The 19,509-nt window shown below is 43.1% G+C and overlaps 1 protein-coding gene across 5 annotated transcripts in view; it reads right to left on the bottom strand.

Annotated features, from left to right (window-relative positions):
• Positions 1–263: 263 nt before the first annotated feature.
• Positions 264–19,509, bottom strand: part of LOC133402469 (zinc finger protein aebp2-like) — a 35,137-nt gene continuing 15,891 nt past the window's right edge. The window contains exons 7-10 of one of the 5 annotated variants that reach the window (XM_061676229.1): positions 16,365–16,432; positions 5,018–5,131; positions 4,160–4,189; positions 264–2,221 (exon numbers count right to left, since the gene is read on the bottom strand). In XM_061676229.1, coding sequence (XP_061532213.1) covers positions 2,131–2,221; positions 4,160–4,189; positions 5,018–5,131; positions 16,365–16,432 — 303 coding nt within the window. In that variant the 3' untranslated portion in view covers positions 264–2,130. The other 4 variants (XM_061676231.1, XM_061676228.1, XM_061676230.1 and 1 more) reach the window with 4 other exon arrangements.

The raw sequence follows: 19,509 nt of genomic DNA, 5'->3' as shown, positions 1-19,509 counted from the left end.
GTCACACATGACATATTCAATCACAAGACGCAAACAAAAGCAGTAAATTGCGGCAGTGATTAAAAAAAGGACACTGTTGAATCGTAACTAGCAGATTTTTTTACAGACTACAGAAGCACCAATGGACCAGGTTAGCTTTATTTGCTGTACGCTATACTCTGTTGATCCTTTTACAGTTATATACTATCTATACATATATCAATATTCAATAGGAAAAACAAACTACCACAACATGTGGTAGGCATTAGATATATATATTTTTTTCCTTCCTTCGACACAATTATTCTTTTGTAAAAAATGTAATACAGGATGTGGTGCACAGTGAGACACTAGGACAGCAAGTGTCAGCCAAGTTGTGGATGGTTTCCAAGTTTTAATTATTTAACAACAGGAGCAATGGATCCATGATTCCTCGAATCCGATTCGTCCTTTGGGCTTGTGGTAGTGCAATGCCTTCTCTATAGGGTTATGCTTTCAGAGGGAGTGAAATCATTCAGGTTCAGCCGGGAAGTGTTTCCCATCCCGGAAGGAGCGCGCCTGTCAATGATGACGATCAGGATTTGGTGGCAGAGAGAGGGCTCATAGTCTAAAAACAACACTCGCCTCTTCGTGATCATTCTGTTCGCTTGAGCTGAAGTACGGAAAAGCCTCTGAAACAATGTGCTTTTGTTTCATGTGCAAAATCCTGCAAATAATTGTCTGGATTATGATTTAGCAGATTGATTTTTTACTTTTTTTTTTTTTTTTTTTTTAAAGAATATAATGCAATAAAATGCACAGATATTTCAAGGTCATGGCCAAAACATGTGAAACATTAGGAATGAAATCAAGGAATTGTCTGTATTGTGTGAACAGAGTATGGGCTGAGTACCCGGGTCCTTTGAAAAATAACTAATACTGTAAACGTGTTTGCTGGTTCATAGCAAGTCAGAGTAATTTCAACTCCAGTTCATATCAGCTCGACGCACCGAAAATTCAACCTTTTAAGATCCGCTGAGAAAACACTGATTCTCAGTACTTATGAAGAACAGTATTTTACAACGTGAAACAATATGCAAACGTGAAACAATATGCAAACCTTTAGAACTCCGCCCACCTTCGCTGAAAACGGAACACTTGAAGGTGTCATTATCAACTCCAATAGCGCTGAAGTTCAATGAAGTCCATATGCGGGAACAGGCAAAGGGACAAGCTAATAAAGAACAGCACAGCAGACCTCTGCCTGAACTCAGTTTTCAACTGAGGCCGACGGGGTTTCTGCAAGCTGGCTGAGTCATTAGCTTCTCCACAGCGTGCTCCCAATGCTTTTTGGCTAGAGGATTCCAAATAAGGCAGCCAATCCCGCCTATGTAAACAGAAGGAACTCACTGAAACCACAATAGAAGTATTGCTTCTTTCTGGCACTTCCATACTTCACCCCCTCATTGGTAAAAACCACCTCTATTTGTCAACACCTGTCATGGAACTCGTTTTATTAGAAACACAATACTCCAGTGAAACAGGATAACATACAGTAGAAACTAGATTCAGAGGGTTTCAGGCTGCTTATACAGCTGAATTGTAAGAAGTAGCATAATATACAATGCATACTGTAAAAGGAGGGAGTGACAAAAGTGAGGCACGATTGGGCGTGCGGGTACTTAAGTGTTTTTGATAAAGTCGATCATCCAGAATATCATCAGCGTAGTTATTACTTCTGTGGCACACGTACAGTATATACAGGTTAATATAGTGAGTCAAAATTACTGCATTTTGACATTGTAATATTAATACTGCTTAAGACTTGCCTCACATTCGATATAAACACTTCAAGCGTCCCTACTACTGACGTAGCATAGCTTATCACAGTAAATACGGTTCCATTGAAATTGCTCACACAAATTCACAAACATGACAATTTTGTTTTTTTTGTTATAAAAATAAGTTACAAATTTGCATATATAATTTACACAAAACACTAAAAATGTTTGTTCCACATAAGACCTGTTACAACATTGGGTGATGGGATATTTTCAGATTTTTTTTGGAGGAGGGGAAGGGGCGCAGGGGGACAGTTCTTCATGAAGACAAATGTTTTAATTGTTCCATGTCCCATTCCAGAGAACGGCGATGACGAGTGTCTCATCCCAATTAGAAATAACTTGTAGTACCAAGGAATAAAAATCCAATCCAGAAAGGACACCTTACAGGCTGGGCCAAATGTGAGAGAGAGTGAGAGATGCTTTTAGGGAGGAATAAATGAGCACAATTAAAAACATGAGCTACTTTGGTTGATTGTTTGATTTACAGTACATGTATGAGAAATCCTTTTCATTCCTGCATTTAGTGTTGAACTGCTCTCATCATTATAAAATGTATTATTATTTTAACTGCAGCAACGTGGCAAGTAGCTGCCAGCTTGGTTGGATTTTCAAAAAAACATGGAATGAGCACTTCCAAACACCTCTAAAATCTTCCATAACAAATGGAAGATTTTAAATTCATTCAAAAATTAATTAAAAAATAACCGATGACCAAAGTGCATGACCGATTCTTCTGCCCATGCTGCTCTTCTAATGAATAATGTTAAATTTGTGCTATTTAATTCAATTTTCTTTTAGGGTAAGTGATGCAGTTAAAAAGGTTGCGACTAACTAATGACTGCTATTAAGTTCAGCAAAATATTTTCTCGCACAAGTAAAGCAAGCAAATTACATTTGGAATGCTTATTGAGTGAAGAATTTGTCGGTTCATGTTACAAAGCTCCAACGTATGACTTTGACTGACTTTAAAAAAAATGGAATACTTGGAAGTGGGTAGCTTGTGCAACATGGTAGTAATTACTATGCAGTAGTCAGGTTGATTTATCTTTTTTCATTGTCTTTAAAATGACATTTCTTAACCCATCCATCTATTTTCTACTGCTTATCTGAGGTCGGGTCGCGGGGGCAGTAGCTTTAGCAGGGACGCCCAGACTTCCCTCTCCCCAGCCACTTCATCCAGCTCTTCCGGGGGGATCCCGATAAGTTCCCAGGCCGGCCGAAAGACGTAGTCTCTCCAGCGTGTCCTGGGTCGTCCCCGGGGTCTCCGGTGGGACGTTCCCGGAACACCTCACCAGGGAGGCGTCCGGGAGGCATCCGAATCAGATGCCCCAGCCACCTCATCTGGCTCCTCTCGATGTGGAGGACCAGCGGCTCTACTCTGAGATCCTCCTGGAGGACCGAGCTTTTCACCCTTTTTGTAAGGGAGAGCCCGGACACCCTGCGGAGGAAACTCATTTCGGAACAAGATGCCAAGATACCCATAGGTGAGGGTAGAAACATAGATCGACCGGTAACTTGAGAGCTTCGCCTTAGCTCCTTCTTTACCACAACGGACCGATACCAAGTCCGCATCACTGCAGACACTGCACCGATCCGCCTGTGGGGATGGGGCGCTGTTGACCTCGACTCGGGACGTTGTGAGTCGGTGGGGAGAATACTTCGAAGATCTCCTCAATTCCAACGACACGCCTTCCCATGAGGAAGCAGAGTCTGGGTTCTCTGAGGCGGGCTCTCCTATCTCTGGGGTTGAGGTCACTGAGGTGGTTAAAAACCTCCTCGGTGGCAAGGGTGGATGAGATTCGCCCGGAGTTTCTAAAGGCTCTGGATGTTGTGGGACTGTCCCGGTTGACACGCCTCTGCAACATCGCGTGGACATCGGGGACAGTGCCTCTGGATTGGCAGACTGGAGTGGTGGTCCCCCTTTTTAAGAAGGGGGACCGGAGGGTGTGTTCCAACTACAGGGGGATAACACTCCTCAGCCTCCCTGGTAAGGTCTATTCAGGGGTGCTGGAGAGGAGGGTCCGTCGGGAAGTTGAAGCTCAGATTCAGGAGGAGCAGTGTGGTTTTCGTCCTGGCCGTGGAACAGTGGACCGGCTCTACACCCTCGGCAGGGTCCCCTGAGCCCATGGTCCTCAGTCGGAAAAGGGTGGCGTGCCCTCTCCAGGTCGGGGATGAAATCCTGCCCCAAGCGGAGGAGTTCAGGTATCTTGGGGTCTTGTTCACGAGTGAGGGAAGAATTTCTTAACCCAGTAAGTGAAATGTATGTGGTATCATAAATATGTTCAACATTGTATGAACATACCAAGATGATGATTGGTTGATAAGAAAGACTATAGTGCTGAGCTGGTGTGAGTTACCTCTGCTTTAGTCGCTTCTGTGGAAGTGCCCTGGAAAGACATTAAAATAACTTTTTTTAAGGACAAAGCACACAAGGTGAATGGAATCCTGTAATAACCACTAAATATATTGGTTATGTTGTATTAAGTTGTATTAAGTAACTGGCTTGCAAAAAACAAAACATTACCCCAGGTTATGGTGGGAAAACAAGCGTTGACAATTTACAATGATGCAAGACGTGGACCTCTAATGGCGCCTGTTTAGATTTAGTTAGGGCCAAAACAAAACCTAAAACATTCCAAATGTTCTTTAAGTTCCACGTAGGCTTAATTGTCTCACTGAAACATTTTCGTGCAGAGATTAACAACCTAATTTGTTTGTGGATTTATTGTAGTGAAATAAAGTTACTGAGGTGTGCCAATTATATTCAAGTATGAAACCTGTCCAGTAGTAGCGACGGAAGCTACTGCACCTTGCTGTCCAATTAGGATCCACCACTGTTTGAGCTTGCTTTCTATACAGTATATCCTTTAGTAATGATCAATATTTTAAGTAAAATATTTTTCTCTTTGAGGAGTGACTTTCAATTACTGTCTTTTCTATAAATGTAAACTAGTTTTTAACTGTATTCTTACCTTGTAGAGGGGCTTGCAGCGCTGTACACAAATATGATCATGTAATCACCTAGTGATTGTAAGAGGTCTATAATATATTTAAATAACTGTTTGATATTATAATTATACATCATCAGTGGCAGCCTTGATAAAGTTGTGCTAAGGCCTCTCTCATTAAGTCATTGTATCATATCGACTGGCTAATAATGGAGATTGTCTGTTTAAGTATGCACATGAACGAAGGGTCATCACACAGATTCTCACCTGTATATGTTGGGGTCCAGTAGCATGGCGGTTTCCTGCGGCAACTGGGATAAGTGTACCACTTTCGTCTTCAGCCGAGATTCGTCTGTTTCATTCACCCACACGTCAGGCAGACTGTAAGGAAACATCCAGAGAACATGTAGTCAGACCATGAGCTGTAATGAGGAAGAGGTAAAGAAAAGAAGAGCTGGCGTGGCAGTCAAAATGAATGGGTCAGCATAAGTGAAATGGACAAAGGGGCCTTTTGAGTCCCGGGCACATGTTAACAACCTTCTCTGTATGAGAGAACGCAGCTTTGACAAAAGCACTGGGAGAGCAACGCAAGAAAATTTGAGAAACAAAAAACAAGAAACTTCATACTTAGTTAAGTCTACAGTAGTGTGAAAAAGTATTTGCCTCCCCATTTCTTATTTTCTTTGTATGTTTGTCACACTTAAATATTTCCCATCATCAAACACATTTAAATATTACTCAATGATACAAAGTAAACACAAAATGCTGTTTTTAAATGAAGGTTTTTATTATTAAGGGAGTACAAAAAAAAAATCAAAACCTACATGGGCCTGTGTGAAAAATGGATTGCCCCCTAAACCTAATAACTGGTTGGGCCACCCTTAGCAGAAACAACTGTTGTCATGCCACAGCATCTCAATAGGATTCAGGTCAGGACTTTGACTGGGGCACTCCAAAGTCTTAATTTTTGTTTTTCTTCAGGCATCCAGAGGTGGAATTGCTGGCGTGTGTTTTGGATCATCACGAAGAGATGGCCAGGCATTCTCCTTGATTTTTTGGTGGACAGCAGAATACATGGTTCCATTAAGTCTTCCAGGTCCTGAAACGGCAAAACAGCCCCAGACCATCACACGACCACCACCATATTTTATTGTTGGTATGATGTTCTTTTTCTGAAATGCGGTGTTACTTTTACGCCAGATGTAATGGGGGAAACACCTTCCAAAAAGTTCAACTTTTGTCTTGTCAGACAACAGAGTATTTCCCCCAAAATCTTCGGGATCATTAAGATGTCTCCTGGAAAAATTGAGACAAGCCTTAATGTTCTTTTTGCACAGCATTGGTTTTCATCTTGGAACACTGCAATGCAGACCATTTTTGGCCAGTCTCTTTCTTATGGTGGAGTCATGAACACTGACCTTAACTGAGGCAAGTAAGGCCTGGAGTTCTTTGGATGTTGTTGGGGTCTTTTGCGACCTCTTGGATGAGTCGTCGCTGTGGTCTTGGGGTAATTTTGGTCGGCCAGCCACTAATGGGAAGGTTCACAACTGTTCTGTTTTCGCCATTTGTGGATAATGGCTCTCACTGTGGTTTGTTGGAGTCCTAAAGCTTTAGAAATGGCTTTATAGCCTTTTCCACACTGACAGATCTCAATTACTTTCTTTCTCATCTGTTGCTGAATTACTTTAGATCTCAGCAAGATGTCTAACTATTGAGGATTTTTGGTCTACTTTGTGAGGCAGGTCCTATGTAAATGATTTCTTGATTGAGAACAGGTGTGGCAGTCAGTATCAGGCCTGGGTGTTGCTAGAGAATTTAAACTCGGGTATGGTAAACCACAGTTATGTTTTAACGGGGAGGGGGGCGGGGCAATCACTTTCACACAGCGCCATGTAGGTTTGGATTTTTTTCTCCCTTAATAAAGACCAGGAATTTTGTGTTTGTTGTTGCTGAATAATATTTAAATGTGTTTGATGATGGGAAACATTTAAGTGTGACAAACATGCAAAAAAAAACAACAACAAAAAACAAGTAAGGGCAAACACTTTTACACTACTGAACATGTGTACATTCAACTACTATATTGACAACTAATATGTGGCTTGAAATCAGCGTCAGTCTTTTATACTGTATTTTACAGACAGGTAAAGGGGAGAGTGACAAGCTCACGCACATGCACATGATGTGCTGCAGTGCACAGCTGCACCTTACTGTACCCACGTCAGCACAGCCCCCTTGAAAGGAGGGAGTGTGCGAGCTTTGGCGTGGCAAGTCAGTTTACAGAAGACTGAAACAAAGAGCTTAGCAAGTCCACTGTGCCTCCCCCCTCCCTCCTAGCCCACCCTCGTCTCCACCCCCAGCATTCCCCTCGTCACTATGTGCGTCATCACTGGAGCCCCCTGAGACAGACAGACACACAAACGCGCACGCACGCACGCACACACACACACACACACGCACACACACACACACACACACACACACACACACACACACAGCAGGCACCCACCCTGCCAAATCGCTTATTCACATGCTTAATCAGTCTGTCTGGTGAGATGGCGTGAAGGTAGTTCACATGCAGTGCATTCAGGCCACTGGAGGAAGAGTGTAAAAAAAATTAGAAAGGTTTTACAAAGTTCAGGAAAGGGACATAGAAAATTAATACTGCTGGCTTCGGGCCCAAACCACCTACAGTATACCCAAATTTGGTCAATTTTGCTTTTTTTTTTCTTTGCACAAATTGATACATTGGTCCCCACGTGTTAGTGTTATTTTGTGCAAATGATTGACCAATGTGAAGTGTTGAAAAACATTTGCTGTCTTTGACGATGAAATGTTAACGACTCAAGAAACGTGAAAAAGTGATGGGTTTGACGATGCAAGGATGCACGGATGGGCAACTTAAATGATGGCGAGGGCCACGATATTTTTCAGCGCTACCAGTGGGCCACAAGAGACCGCAAAAGAGTTTTCTCTTACCACAGCTTTTTGCCATTACTCTCACAGCTATGTATTGGGGGATACGACAAGGCCCATTTTGAGCTCCATGCCGACGGCGACGCCTTCATGAAAATCGGTTGAGAAATTAGCAAGTTACGACTTCATTTCAGTGTGCATGCACTGCCTTCTATGGATACTGTGACCTCCCCAACATGGCTGCCACTTGGCACGTCGTTTAGCTGGGCAGCTACAGCGTGCTGCTGTATCATCATCTTCCTTTTCTTCTGGCTTGTCCCGTTAGGGGTCGCCGCAGCATGTCATCCTTATCCATGTAAACCTAACTCCTGCATCCTCCTTTGTAACACCAATTGCCCTCATGTCTTCCCTCACTACATCTATCAACCTGCTCTTCGGTCTTCCTCCGGCTCTCTTGCCTGGCAGCTCCATCCTCACAATCCTACCAATATACTCACTCTCTCGCCTCTGGACATGTTCAAACCATCATAGTGTGCTCTCGCTTACTTCGTCTCCAAAACATCTAACCTTGGCTGTCCCTCTGATGAGCTAATTTCATTTGTGTCACCCTCAGCTTTGCTTCCTGTTGTCTCTTTAGTCTTACTGTCTCTAATCCGTACATCATGGCTGGCCTCACCACTGTCTTATAAACTTTGCCCTTCATCCTAGCAGAGACTCTTTTGTCACATAACAGACGTGACACCTTCCTCCACCTTTTCCAACCTGCTTGGACCCGTTTCTTCACTTAGTTACCACACTCATCATTGCTCTGGACCGTTGACCCTAATTATCTAAAGTCCTCCACCCTCCCTAGTTCTTCTCCCTGTAGCTTCTCTCTTACCCCTCCACCTCTCTCATTCATGCACATATATATAGTCTTACTTCTGCTAATCTTCAGTTCTCTCCTTTCCAGTGCATGACCCCACCTAACTAACTGTTCCTCCATCTGCGACCTGCTTTCACTGCAGATCACAATGTCATTTGCGAACGTCATGGTCCATGGGAATTCCAGTCTAACCTCATCTGTCAGCCTATCCATCACCACTGCAAACAGGGGGTGATCCCTGATGCAGTCCCACCTCCAACGTAAACTCCTGTCACGCCTACATCCCACCTCACCACTCTTCATACAGTACATATCCTTTACCATTCTAACAAACTTCTCTGCCACTTCAGACCTCCGCATGCAGTGCCACAGTACCTCGGTGGGTACTCTGTCATACGCTTTCTCTAGATCTACAAAGACACAATGTAACGCCTACTGACTTTCTTTGTACTTCTCCAACACCCTCAAAGCAAATAACGCATCTGTGGTACTCTTTCTAGGCATGAAACCATACTGCTGCTCGCAAATCTCACTTCTGTCCTGAGTCTAGCCTCCACGACTCTTTCCTTTAACTTCATTGTGTGGCTCATTAACTTCATTCCGCGACAGTTCCCACAGCTCTGCACATTTTTCCTCCATTTCTCAGGCATCTTCTCACCCGCCAGCATTCTGCTGAACAACCTGTTCAAAAATTCCAGTCGCCTCTCCTAGATGCTTCCATACCTTCACAGGTATGTCATCAGGACCAACTGCCTTTACATTTTTCATCCTCTTTAGTCCCTTTCCAATTTACCCCTTACTGATCATTGCTACTTCCTGATCCACCACACTTGCCTCTTATACTCTTCCTTCTCTTTCATTTTCCTCATTCATCAACTCCTCAAATTATTCTTTCCATATATCCAGCACACTTCTGGCACCAGTCGACATATTTCCATCTCTATCCTTCACCACCCTAACCTGCTGCACATCCTTCCCATCTCTATCCCTCTGTCTGGCCAACCTGTATAGATCTTTTTCTCCTTTTTTACTGCACAACCTTGCATACACACCATCGCAGGCCTCTTATTTGGCCTTAGCCACCTCTACCTTTGCCCTACATTGCAACTCCATGTATTCCTTCCTCCTCTCCTCATTCCTCTGTGTCCTACCACTTCTTAGCTAATCTCTTGTGTGATTTCCTGTACTTTGAGGTTCCACCACCAAGTTTCTGTCTCCACTTTCCTACCAAAAGATACACAAAGTACTCTCCTGCCTGATCACCTTGGCTGTAGTGGACCAGTCTTCTGGAAGGTCCCCCTGTCCACTGAGAGCCTGTCACACCTCTTCTCGAAAAGCCACACAACACTCTTCCTTTCTCAGCTTCCACCACATGGTTCTCTTTTTTGCCTGTCTTTTCTTAATCTTCCTCCCCACCACCAGTCATCTTACACACCACCATCCGATGCTGTCTCTCCACACTCTCCCCTACCACTACCTTACAGTCAGTAACCTCCTTCAGATTACATAGTTTACACAAGATGTAATCCACCAGCGTGCTACCTACGCTCTTGTAGCCTATGTTCCTGCCTCTTGTGTTCACTACAGCCATTTCCATCCTTTTTGAAAAGTCTACCACCATCTGTCCCTCCAAATCCCTTTCCTGGATGCCAAACATACCCATCACTTCATCATCACCCATGTTACCTCCACCAACATGTCCATTACAATCTGCAATCACGAACGACTCTGTCTGAGATGCTCAGAACTACTTCGTCGAGCTTGCTTGTATCCGTGATCTTGTTCTTTCCCTCATGACCCACAGCTTGTGACCAAAGGTGAGGGTAGAAACGTAAATCGATCGGTAAATTGAGATCTTCGCCTTTCTGCTCAACTCCTTTACCATGACAGACTGATAGTCTGCATCACAGCATGCGGCCGCAATTCCGAAGACACGACCACAATGTTGATCATCAAACTGTGGCCTACGGCGTCCTGGACACTCTTATGTCTGAACATGGTGTTCATTATTGACAGTCTATGATGAGCACAGAAGTCTAATTAAAGCACACCACTCGGGATCTTTTTGGAGGGCCATTCCTCCCAATCACTGCTCTCACTGTATTTGCCCACATGAGCATTGTAATCCCTTAGAAGAACGAGGAAGTCCCCAGCAGGGGCACTCTCCACCACTCCCTCCAGGGACTCTAAAAAGGTTGGGTACTCTGCACAGCTATTTGCTCCCAGGCCCACTGGGAGCAAATAGCTGTTCAGCTTTAAACGTACAGTAAACATTCAACTGTGTTCCGAGTGACCACGCTCGCATGCATTTATTTGGGTCACCCACAACATGTCGTATTGATTGGTCTGTAGCAGGACCAGAGCCAAAAGTCTCTCTCCAATCTGCTGCACAGATCCAGTATGTGCACACAAACACGTAAACCTGCTGGGAGACTTCAATCATTCAGTCACATCAAACCAAATTAAGACATAGGAATGGGTTTTGTTTTTCAGAGGAGAATTTTATTTGTCTTGATTATTGAAGAGGCAGAAATGTGTATTGCAAATGAGGTTTCTTTGGGTAGAGCTACCAGGGGGTTGTCTGGTTGAAAAAAAAGCTCATACCTACAATGTGGATTGATGACTGCTGCCAAATCTAGATCCTCGGCGAGATGACAGGAGCAATAAGTTCAACACAAAGCAGCACCGTATATTAAATTGCTAACATATTAAAAGGCTTTATTTGGGACTGAGCAGAATGAATGCCGGATTCAAAGGTCATTTTAAAAGACATCTCTGTGCAAAGGGGAGGGGAGCGGGCCACCATAGAGGCCGAGAGGCAATTCAGCGGGTGCACATCTCCCTGCAGCCAAATAAAAGTAAAGGTATTTCATATGAAACAATCATGTCATCCATCCATAATATTAGTTTGATATTGACTACACTGTTGATCACAGGCTATTGTGAATAGTTAATTACCTATGGCAAGGCCTTTTAATATTTAACAGCTAGACTGAATATGGGTTACAGCTGCAGATACCTAATTTTGTTTTGCCTCGTCAAAAAAGAACATTTCAGATACCTGCAACGTCATTTCGCCTCGCAGAAATGTGACTTTTGCCATACGTGTATATGGAATTTATGGCAAGCAGATTGAACATTTAAAAGGCAAGTTTGACGATCATGAATTAACACTGTAAATACAAACGTAGTCTTTCTGACTAGCCGTAATTATATTTTAAATTGTTGGAATGTTCATTTAAGATGGGGATCACACTCCTCAGCCTCCCCCATAAGGTCTATTCAGGGGTGCTGGAGAGGAGAGTCCGTTGGGAAGTCGAATCTCAGATTCAGGAGGAGCAGTGTGGTTTTCGTCCTGGCCGTGGAACAATGGACCAGCTCTACACCCTCGGCAGGGTCCTCGAGGGTGCATGGGAGTACGCCCAACCAGTCTACATGTGTTTTGTGGATTTTAACTCAGGGAGTCATGTGGGGGGTGCTTCGGGGGCATGTGGTGCTGAACCCCCTGATACGGGCTGTCGGTCCCTGTAGGACCAGTGTCAGAGTTTGGTCTGCATTGCCGGCAGTAAGTCGGACTCGTTTCCGGGAAGGGTTGGACTCCACCAAGGCTGCCCTTTGCCACCGATTCTGTTCATAACTTTTATGGACCGAATTTCTAGGTGCAGCAGAGACGTAGAGGGGGTCCAGTTTGGTGTCCTCAGTATCGCATATTTGCTTTTTGCAGATGATGTGGTTCTCTTGGCTTCATCAAGCCGAGATCTCCAACTCTCGGCTTGAGAGTTGGAGAGTGCTTCACACTCACACGCAGCTGAGTGTGAAGCAGCTGGGATGAGAATCAGCACCTCCAAATCCGAGACAATGGTCCTCAGTCGGAAAAGGGTGGAGTGCCCTCTCCAGGTCGGGGATGAAATCCTTCCCCAAGTGGAGGAGTTCAAATATCTTGGGGTCTTGTTCACGATTGAGGGAAGAATGGAACGGGAGATCGACAGGCGGATCGGTACAGCGTCTGCAGTGATGCGGACTTTGTATCGGTCCATTATGGTGAAGAAGGAGCTATGCCGAAAGCAATGTTGGCAATGTTCTTTTTGACTACACAAAACTGAGTTACAGATATCTACAACACATATGCAGTCTAACTGTTAAATGTAAAAAGGGCTTGCAATATGGGGTTTCTCATGATAGATAAATAAAATCCAGTTCCAGATATCTGCTGTGTGAAGTACGGATATTTGCGACTGAATTCTAGATATCTGTAACTCCAGTTATCTTATCTTATAGATATATTCAATTTAAATGGTAAATGGACTTGTGAATGCACGTATAAAGCGCTTTATACACTATCACAGTGCCCAAAGCGCTTTACAAAGCCTCACATTCACCCACACATTACACCAATGGGCGACTGCTGCCTTGCAAGGTGCTGCCAGGCCCACTGGGAGCAAATTAGAGTTCAGTGTCTTGCCCAAGGACACTGCGACATGCGGCCAGTCGGAGCCGGGATTCGAAGCAGCTACCCTTCGGTCACTGGACGACCTGCTCTACCTACTGAGACACAGTCGCCCCAAATTTACCTCAACTAGCTTTAAAATGTTAAATATTCTAGCCATAATTACAAAGGCAATTCTCATTGGGGTACAGTAACTATTGAAGGTTGGGTGAGATCTGTTTGAGGGGTTCTCGTAGTACATGAAAGTGTAAGTTTCCTTGAGTTTTATTGGCTAAAACAAAATGTCACATAAGTCTGATCATTAAAAAAATAAGACTTTTTTTTTTTTTTTTTTTATATAGTTCTTGGACCTGAATTAAAATATCGGCTTACAATCAAACAAATGCTGCAAACCCAGTTGAAATGGGGCTTGTACTATACATGGATATTATCCAGAGCTAATACATGCAGCCAAAGCAAACAATGTGGTGCTGAATGCAAAGAAATTGGATAATCTTCACTGGCTTGAACTAAAATCTTGGCAAAATATCTCAAGGTCAGTCAGTCTTGACTGCCCAGAACTTTAGATACAAGTAAAAAAAGGTACTCATTAAAAACAAAATAGAAGAAAATTTGTAAAAAATGTCTTGTATTGCCTTGAGGTTGACCTTATAGTAAACTTTTAAGTGCTGAGTGTTTGAAGAATATCATACTGGATTCACATTTAATTCTGTGCGGAGTGATTTTTTTCCCCCCAAAAGCTGCGGTGCGGTTAAAACAGCTGCAGACAAAACCTATACAAGTTTTCTTTCCTTCATACTCAGTAAACTTCAAGTGCTCTGAAAGGAATTAATGAGTGCTAGTCACAAAGTGAACACCAGCATTAATAACATGACTTCTCATATTCGCATAGTAAAAATTGCTTCAGTGCCTAAAAAAAGGCACACATAATCTAAAGGCCTTTTTTTTGGTTACCAGTTAAATGCTAGAATATAAGACTCCACGACCTTCACAAATGTTGAAACAGTTGAATTGTACAATATGAATCACAACAATTGAGATAACACTGACACATCACTTCAGGCACCTTCGCCTTCTGTGATGCATGGAGCCCGCAGCTACTTTTTACATGACTGTCTCTTCAAAACAAGGAAATCATTAATGGATGTTTGGTGATATCAGGCTAAAATAGAATATGAAACCAGGGTGTAAGCTCTCATTGGCAGTTCATGGGCAGCCTTGGCCCAATGGTTAAGATCATCGCCTGCCACCGTGGGGGACCTAGGTTCAAGACCACGAATGAACCATCCGCCAACATCCCACGGACTCACGGCTGTGGTGTCCTCGAGCAAGACACCGATACCCCGAAATGCTCCCCGGGCGCTTCAGCTGCCCCCTGCTCCGGTGTGTTCCACTAACATGTGTATGTGTTCACTGTGATGGGTTAAATGCAGAGAACAAATTTCATGTGCATGCGTGCATGTTCATGACAATAAAAGATTCTTCTTCTTCTTTCCATCTTGCTATATGCTTCTACTGCCAGTGCACCCCATTCAGGGTCCCACATAATTATCTTCCTCTAACAAATGCCAGTATCTAAATTTTGGTTTAGACTTTCTTAAAAGAACAAACCTCATCATGTTTTCCCCCTTCACTATTTCTGTCACATCATGGAGGGCAAAAGGATGTGTAAAAACTAAAGAGGAGCAGGAGAGGATGAAGAATCAGAACAAGAGTTTGGCTGCAGAATGTTAAGTGGAAGCTCTCAAAAGCAGTCTACTTCATGATGTATCATCCAGTATTCTTGGCTCCCAGCCATCCCATCCTTGTCCTTCTTCCGACAATAGTTCCCCCCCACACCCCGGAAGTAATCGGAAGTGCAGTGGTGGGCACTTCCCTCAACAGCAAAACAAATGGGAATCACAGTATTCTGTGAAGCTTACTAACAACGAGACGAGCCCCGTTCATAAGCACAGTGCTGACCCTGCATGGCCTTTTCAATTGGTCAATGAGCTAGCACCAAGGTTAATGAGATTCAATACAAGAGCTGTTTCCGATAATCAACTCAAATCTACTCGTGGCTTTTAAAATATTAATTCCATCATAGTTGTCTGACGTTACCAATTTTGTCACTTTTTTGTGTTCGTCTTTTTTTGAAACTCAAAGCTTGCACCTTTGTTGACAGTTCCTAGCAAATTCCCACTTGGTTTTAAGGTCAATGTTTTGTTCAAATTGGGTACAATAAGGGAGCATAGGCAGTTACACTTTACGTAAGATGTTCAGTTTGGGAACACGAATAATCGTCCCATCATATTAAATAACTGGTTTAAGTTGTAAAACATACATAACACGCATACATGATACAGCAAATAACATTCATCGAAAAAGACATAAATTGTATATTTAAGCACAGAAATGTTCACCCAAACCACAGTCTAAAATAAGTCAGCTATCTTAATGCTGACATAATGATGAATGCCATAGGTGGGCTAAAAGAAAATACTGACGTTGCGGTAATTCTAAACCTTCAATCGGCTATTTTAACACAAACACGGCAGCTACACACAAACACTACATCACTCATATATATTTCTCTGCTCTGTGCAAACTGCTATTATTACTAGGGCTGCCGCAATTAAGCAACGGGTCACGACGACATCGATGATCAAGATCGTCGACAATTAATTTATTCTTTGACGTTTCTTTTTTGTTTCACTTTGTTTTTCCCCCTCAACAGCTGCAAGGTTTGTCAAAAGTTGAATGTACTATGACCAGATCAACAGTAATTTCAAAAAGTTCAAATATCTCGGGGTCTTGTTCACGAGTGAGGGAAGAATGGAACGGGAGATCGACAGGCGGATCGGTGCAGCGTCTCCAGTGATGCGGACTTTGTATCAGTCCGTTGTGCTGAAGAAGGAGCTAAGCCGAAAGGCGAAGCTCTCGATTTACCGGTCGATCTACGTTCCTACCCTCACCTATGGTCACGAGCTGTGGGTCGTGACAGAAAGAACAAGATCCAGGAACCAAGCGGCCGAAACGAGATTCCTCCGCGGGGTGTCCGGGCTCTCCCTTAGAGAGAGGGTGAGAAGCTCGGTCATCCGGGAGGGGCTCAGAGTAGAGCTGCTGCTCCTCCGCATTTGAGGTGGCTCGGCATCAGATGAGGTGGCTCGGGCATCTGTTTAGTATGCCTCCTGGACGCCTCCCTGGTGAGGTGTTCCGGGCACGTCCCGCCGGGAGGAGACCCCGGGGACGACCCAGGATACACCGGAGAGACTAGGTCTCTCGGCTTGCCTGGGATCCCCTCGGAAGTGGCTGGGGAGAGGGAAGTCTGGACTTCCCTGCTGAGGCTGCTGCCCCCGCGACCCGACCTCGGATAAGCGGAAGACAATGGATGGATAATTACTCACATGTCTTCTGGTGTCCAGTGTAAGAGAACTTTCACTTTTCCTGAGCCTTCTTTCCTTTTGGCTAGCACCTACACAGCAACAAATCAAGACACAAAACTATTAAGAAAGTGTCTGGAAAATTCTTTGCTTTATTTGTTTAAATAAAAAACAACAACAACAACAAAATAAATATATATATATATTTTTTTTAAAAGCACAAACCGGAAAATTATCCGTGCCATCAATGAAAAACGCTAAAAAATACCACCGCCACCATTTAAATAAAGATTAGAGTTGGTGTAAAAATTCAAAGCAAGCTGTGATCCAACAAGCATGATGGAACCATTCTCCCTTGCGCGTAGAGAAGCAACTTCAAAGACATGCTCCCCTCCCAGGAATAATGAGGCTCCATAATTCAAACACCTCACCGAGTGCTACAGAGGCTGATCATTAACTGCAACAAGCAATGTAAGGGCTCTTTATAATGCATGCTACAGTGAAGCTGGAATTCTATTTTCAAGAAACCTAGCTTCTGTTCCCCTTCAACAGACGAGGGACAGACCTTTCAGATCTCTTGACAGGAAAAATTAACATGCAATTAGTGATTAATTGTACTTTAATTCTACTGGGCAACCAAAATGCCTTGTTTGATCAAAAGAAATTGAGCAGGGCGGAAAGGGGGATCTTCACATTCAAAAGCAACTACTACAACTACTGTACACCAAAAAACTTATTAAATTCTTGTAGATTGTAGAGAAACATGAAGATGTCCGGTGTCTCTGGTGTCGCAGACGCGGAGGATTCGTCCACCGTTCCTGGCATCTCCTCCGGCACCCCCAGCGTCTGACGCGATTACGCTCCAACAACTGGCTGCTGCCCGCCCGACTGGCCGTGTCCTCACCCGTGCTCACTGATAAAAAAGAGTTCTTTGAATTGACTTAATTTGAACATGTACATCGGTTGCTCATGATTAAAATGTGTTAAAATTACACAATTTACCCCTCTTATCCTGAAAAAAAATGTCACTTTAATCATGCGCAACTGATGTACAGCGTCTGAAGTAAGTATTTAACACGTCACCATTTTTCTCAAATGTATTTCCAAAGGTGTCATTGATATGAAAATTTCACCAGATGTTGGGAACAACCCAAGTAATACATACTTACAAAGTAGCACAAATAAGATCAGAAATAAAGTTGTGTGTTATAATGTGAAATGACACTGGGAAAAAGCACTGAACACATCAACTGGTATTTATTTAATACTTTGTGCAAAAGCCTTTGTTTGGAATGACAGCTTCAAGACACCTCCTGTATGGAGAAACTAGTCGCATGCATTGCTCTGGTGTGATTTTAGCCCATTCCTCCACACAAGCAGTCCTTCAAATCTTGAAGGTTCCGTGGGCTTCTTTTATGAACCACGAGTTTCTGTTCTTTCCACAGATTTTCGATTGGATTCAAGTCAGTTGATTGCCTGGGCCATTATAACAGCTTTATTATTTTCCCTCTGAAACCAATTGAGAGCTTCCTTTGCAGTATGTTTTTGATCATTATCCTGCTGAAATGTCCACCCTTGTTTCATTTTCATCATCTCGTTGATGGCAGCAGATTTTTGTGAAGAATGTCTCGGTACATTTGCTCAATCATCCTTCCTTTTCTGAAAAGCAGCCCCACAGTTTCATGTTCCCATCTCCGAACTTCACTGTTGGTATGGTGACGTGCAGTGCCATTTCTCCTCCGAGCAGTTCATTTTTGCTCTCATCCGATCAGACTATATTCTCCCAGTATTAAACTGGCTTGTCCAAATGTTGTTCAGCAAACTTTAAACGAGCTTTGACATGCTTTTTTTTTTCCCAGCAATGGGGTCTTGCGGGGTGAGCGTGCATATAGACCATGGCGGCGGAGTACATTACTCACGGTTTTCCAGGTCTTTTTGAAGCTCTCCACAGAAAATGAACCAGGGGATATCATTGCATCAAGATCCAGCAACCAAACAACATAACCTAATTGATACTACAATTACAATTATATACACTTATTACTGAAGTTAACTAAAAACTATCGAAGAGCGCAAATATGAGAATAAATTATTTCATACTACTCTTGGTGTGGCTTTTGAAATGAGAGTCATGCAATCTGTTCAGACAGGAGAACTTCAAGCGAAGTGCCCTTTACCTGTCTTAACTCTGCCCCCAAACGGATCGCAGCATGATTGTCCACAATTCCCAACTTTGCACTTGTGAAAATACAGTTGGGACAAAAACGTGTTTTTCTGGCTCATTGGCCTTTACTTTGCGTAACATTCCGCCTATCGTGCTGTGTCAGTTTACAGTAAAACTGGCCTGGAACTCACACAAATATTGTCGGCAGGAAGAGAGAGAGCTGAACAAATAACCAGCAGCATCAAAAATAGCCACAGATATAACCTCTTGCGTCAATCGGCTCTTTTATGTTAGGAATGTCTATTTTTAGGATGGCGAATGAGCTCACATTGAAAAAGTTCTCTTACGCACACGAATATCTGAAATTATTTTTGTTACCCCTGAGAGTGACTGTGGCAGGGACGGAACCTCGTTAGAGGAGAGGATGGAGGACACTCCACTCACACGCGAGACCAAGACCTCCTCAAGCAGATATTTCAACTTGACAGTTTTCACCACCCAAATATATTTGGCTTAGTTTTGCACTGTTTTGACAGACTACTTTTCATAAATACAGTACAGTTGTGGTTTACATTACACACAAATATTCAGGGGAAGGAATTGACACACAAATAGGAATTTAATTTGGGTTTGTGAACTCTCCACAGGTAGAATAAGGTGGCAAGGTGAAAAAGAATCACAGACTGAGCATTTTGTATTTGTGTATAATTGGCACTTGAAAATATTTGCTCGCCTGTACGGTTAAACATTTTGTGATGATGACGATCACAAGATACAAATTTAAATCCAAACAAACTTCAAGACGACCCGCGATCCAGAACAGATTGTGTTAAACCTAAGAGGTTCCACTGTATTGTGAATTTATTCAAAAAAATATGGACGTTGGATTATCATTTAACTTTAGATGAAGCCGTTGAACCCTTCAGAGTATTCACGATGTCATTACACATTGTAACTATAAATATTTTTTCATTTTCTTTATCTATATATATATATATATATATA

Source organism: Phycodurus eques, chromosome 5, assembly GCF_024500275.1.
Source record: "Phycodurus eques isolate BA_2022a chromosome 5, UOR_Pequ_1.1, whole genome shotgun sequence".
Lineage (NCBI taxonomy): Eukaryota > Metazoa > Chordata > Actinopteri > Syngnathiformes > Syngnathidae > Phycodurus > Phycodurus eques.
This window is presented reverse-complemented; position numbering and strand designations above follow the sequence as displayed.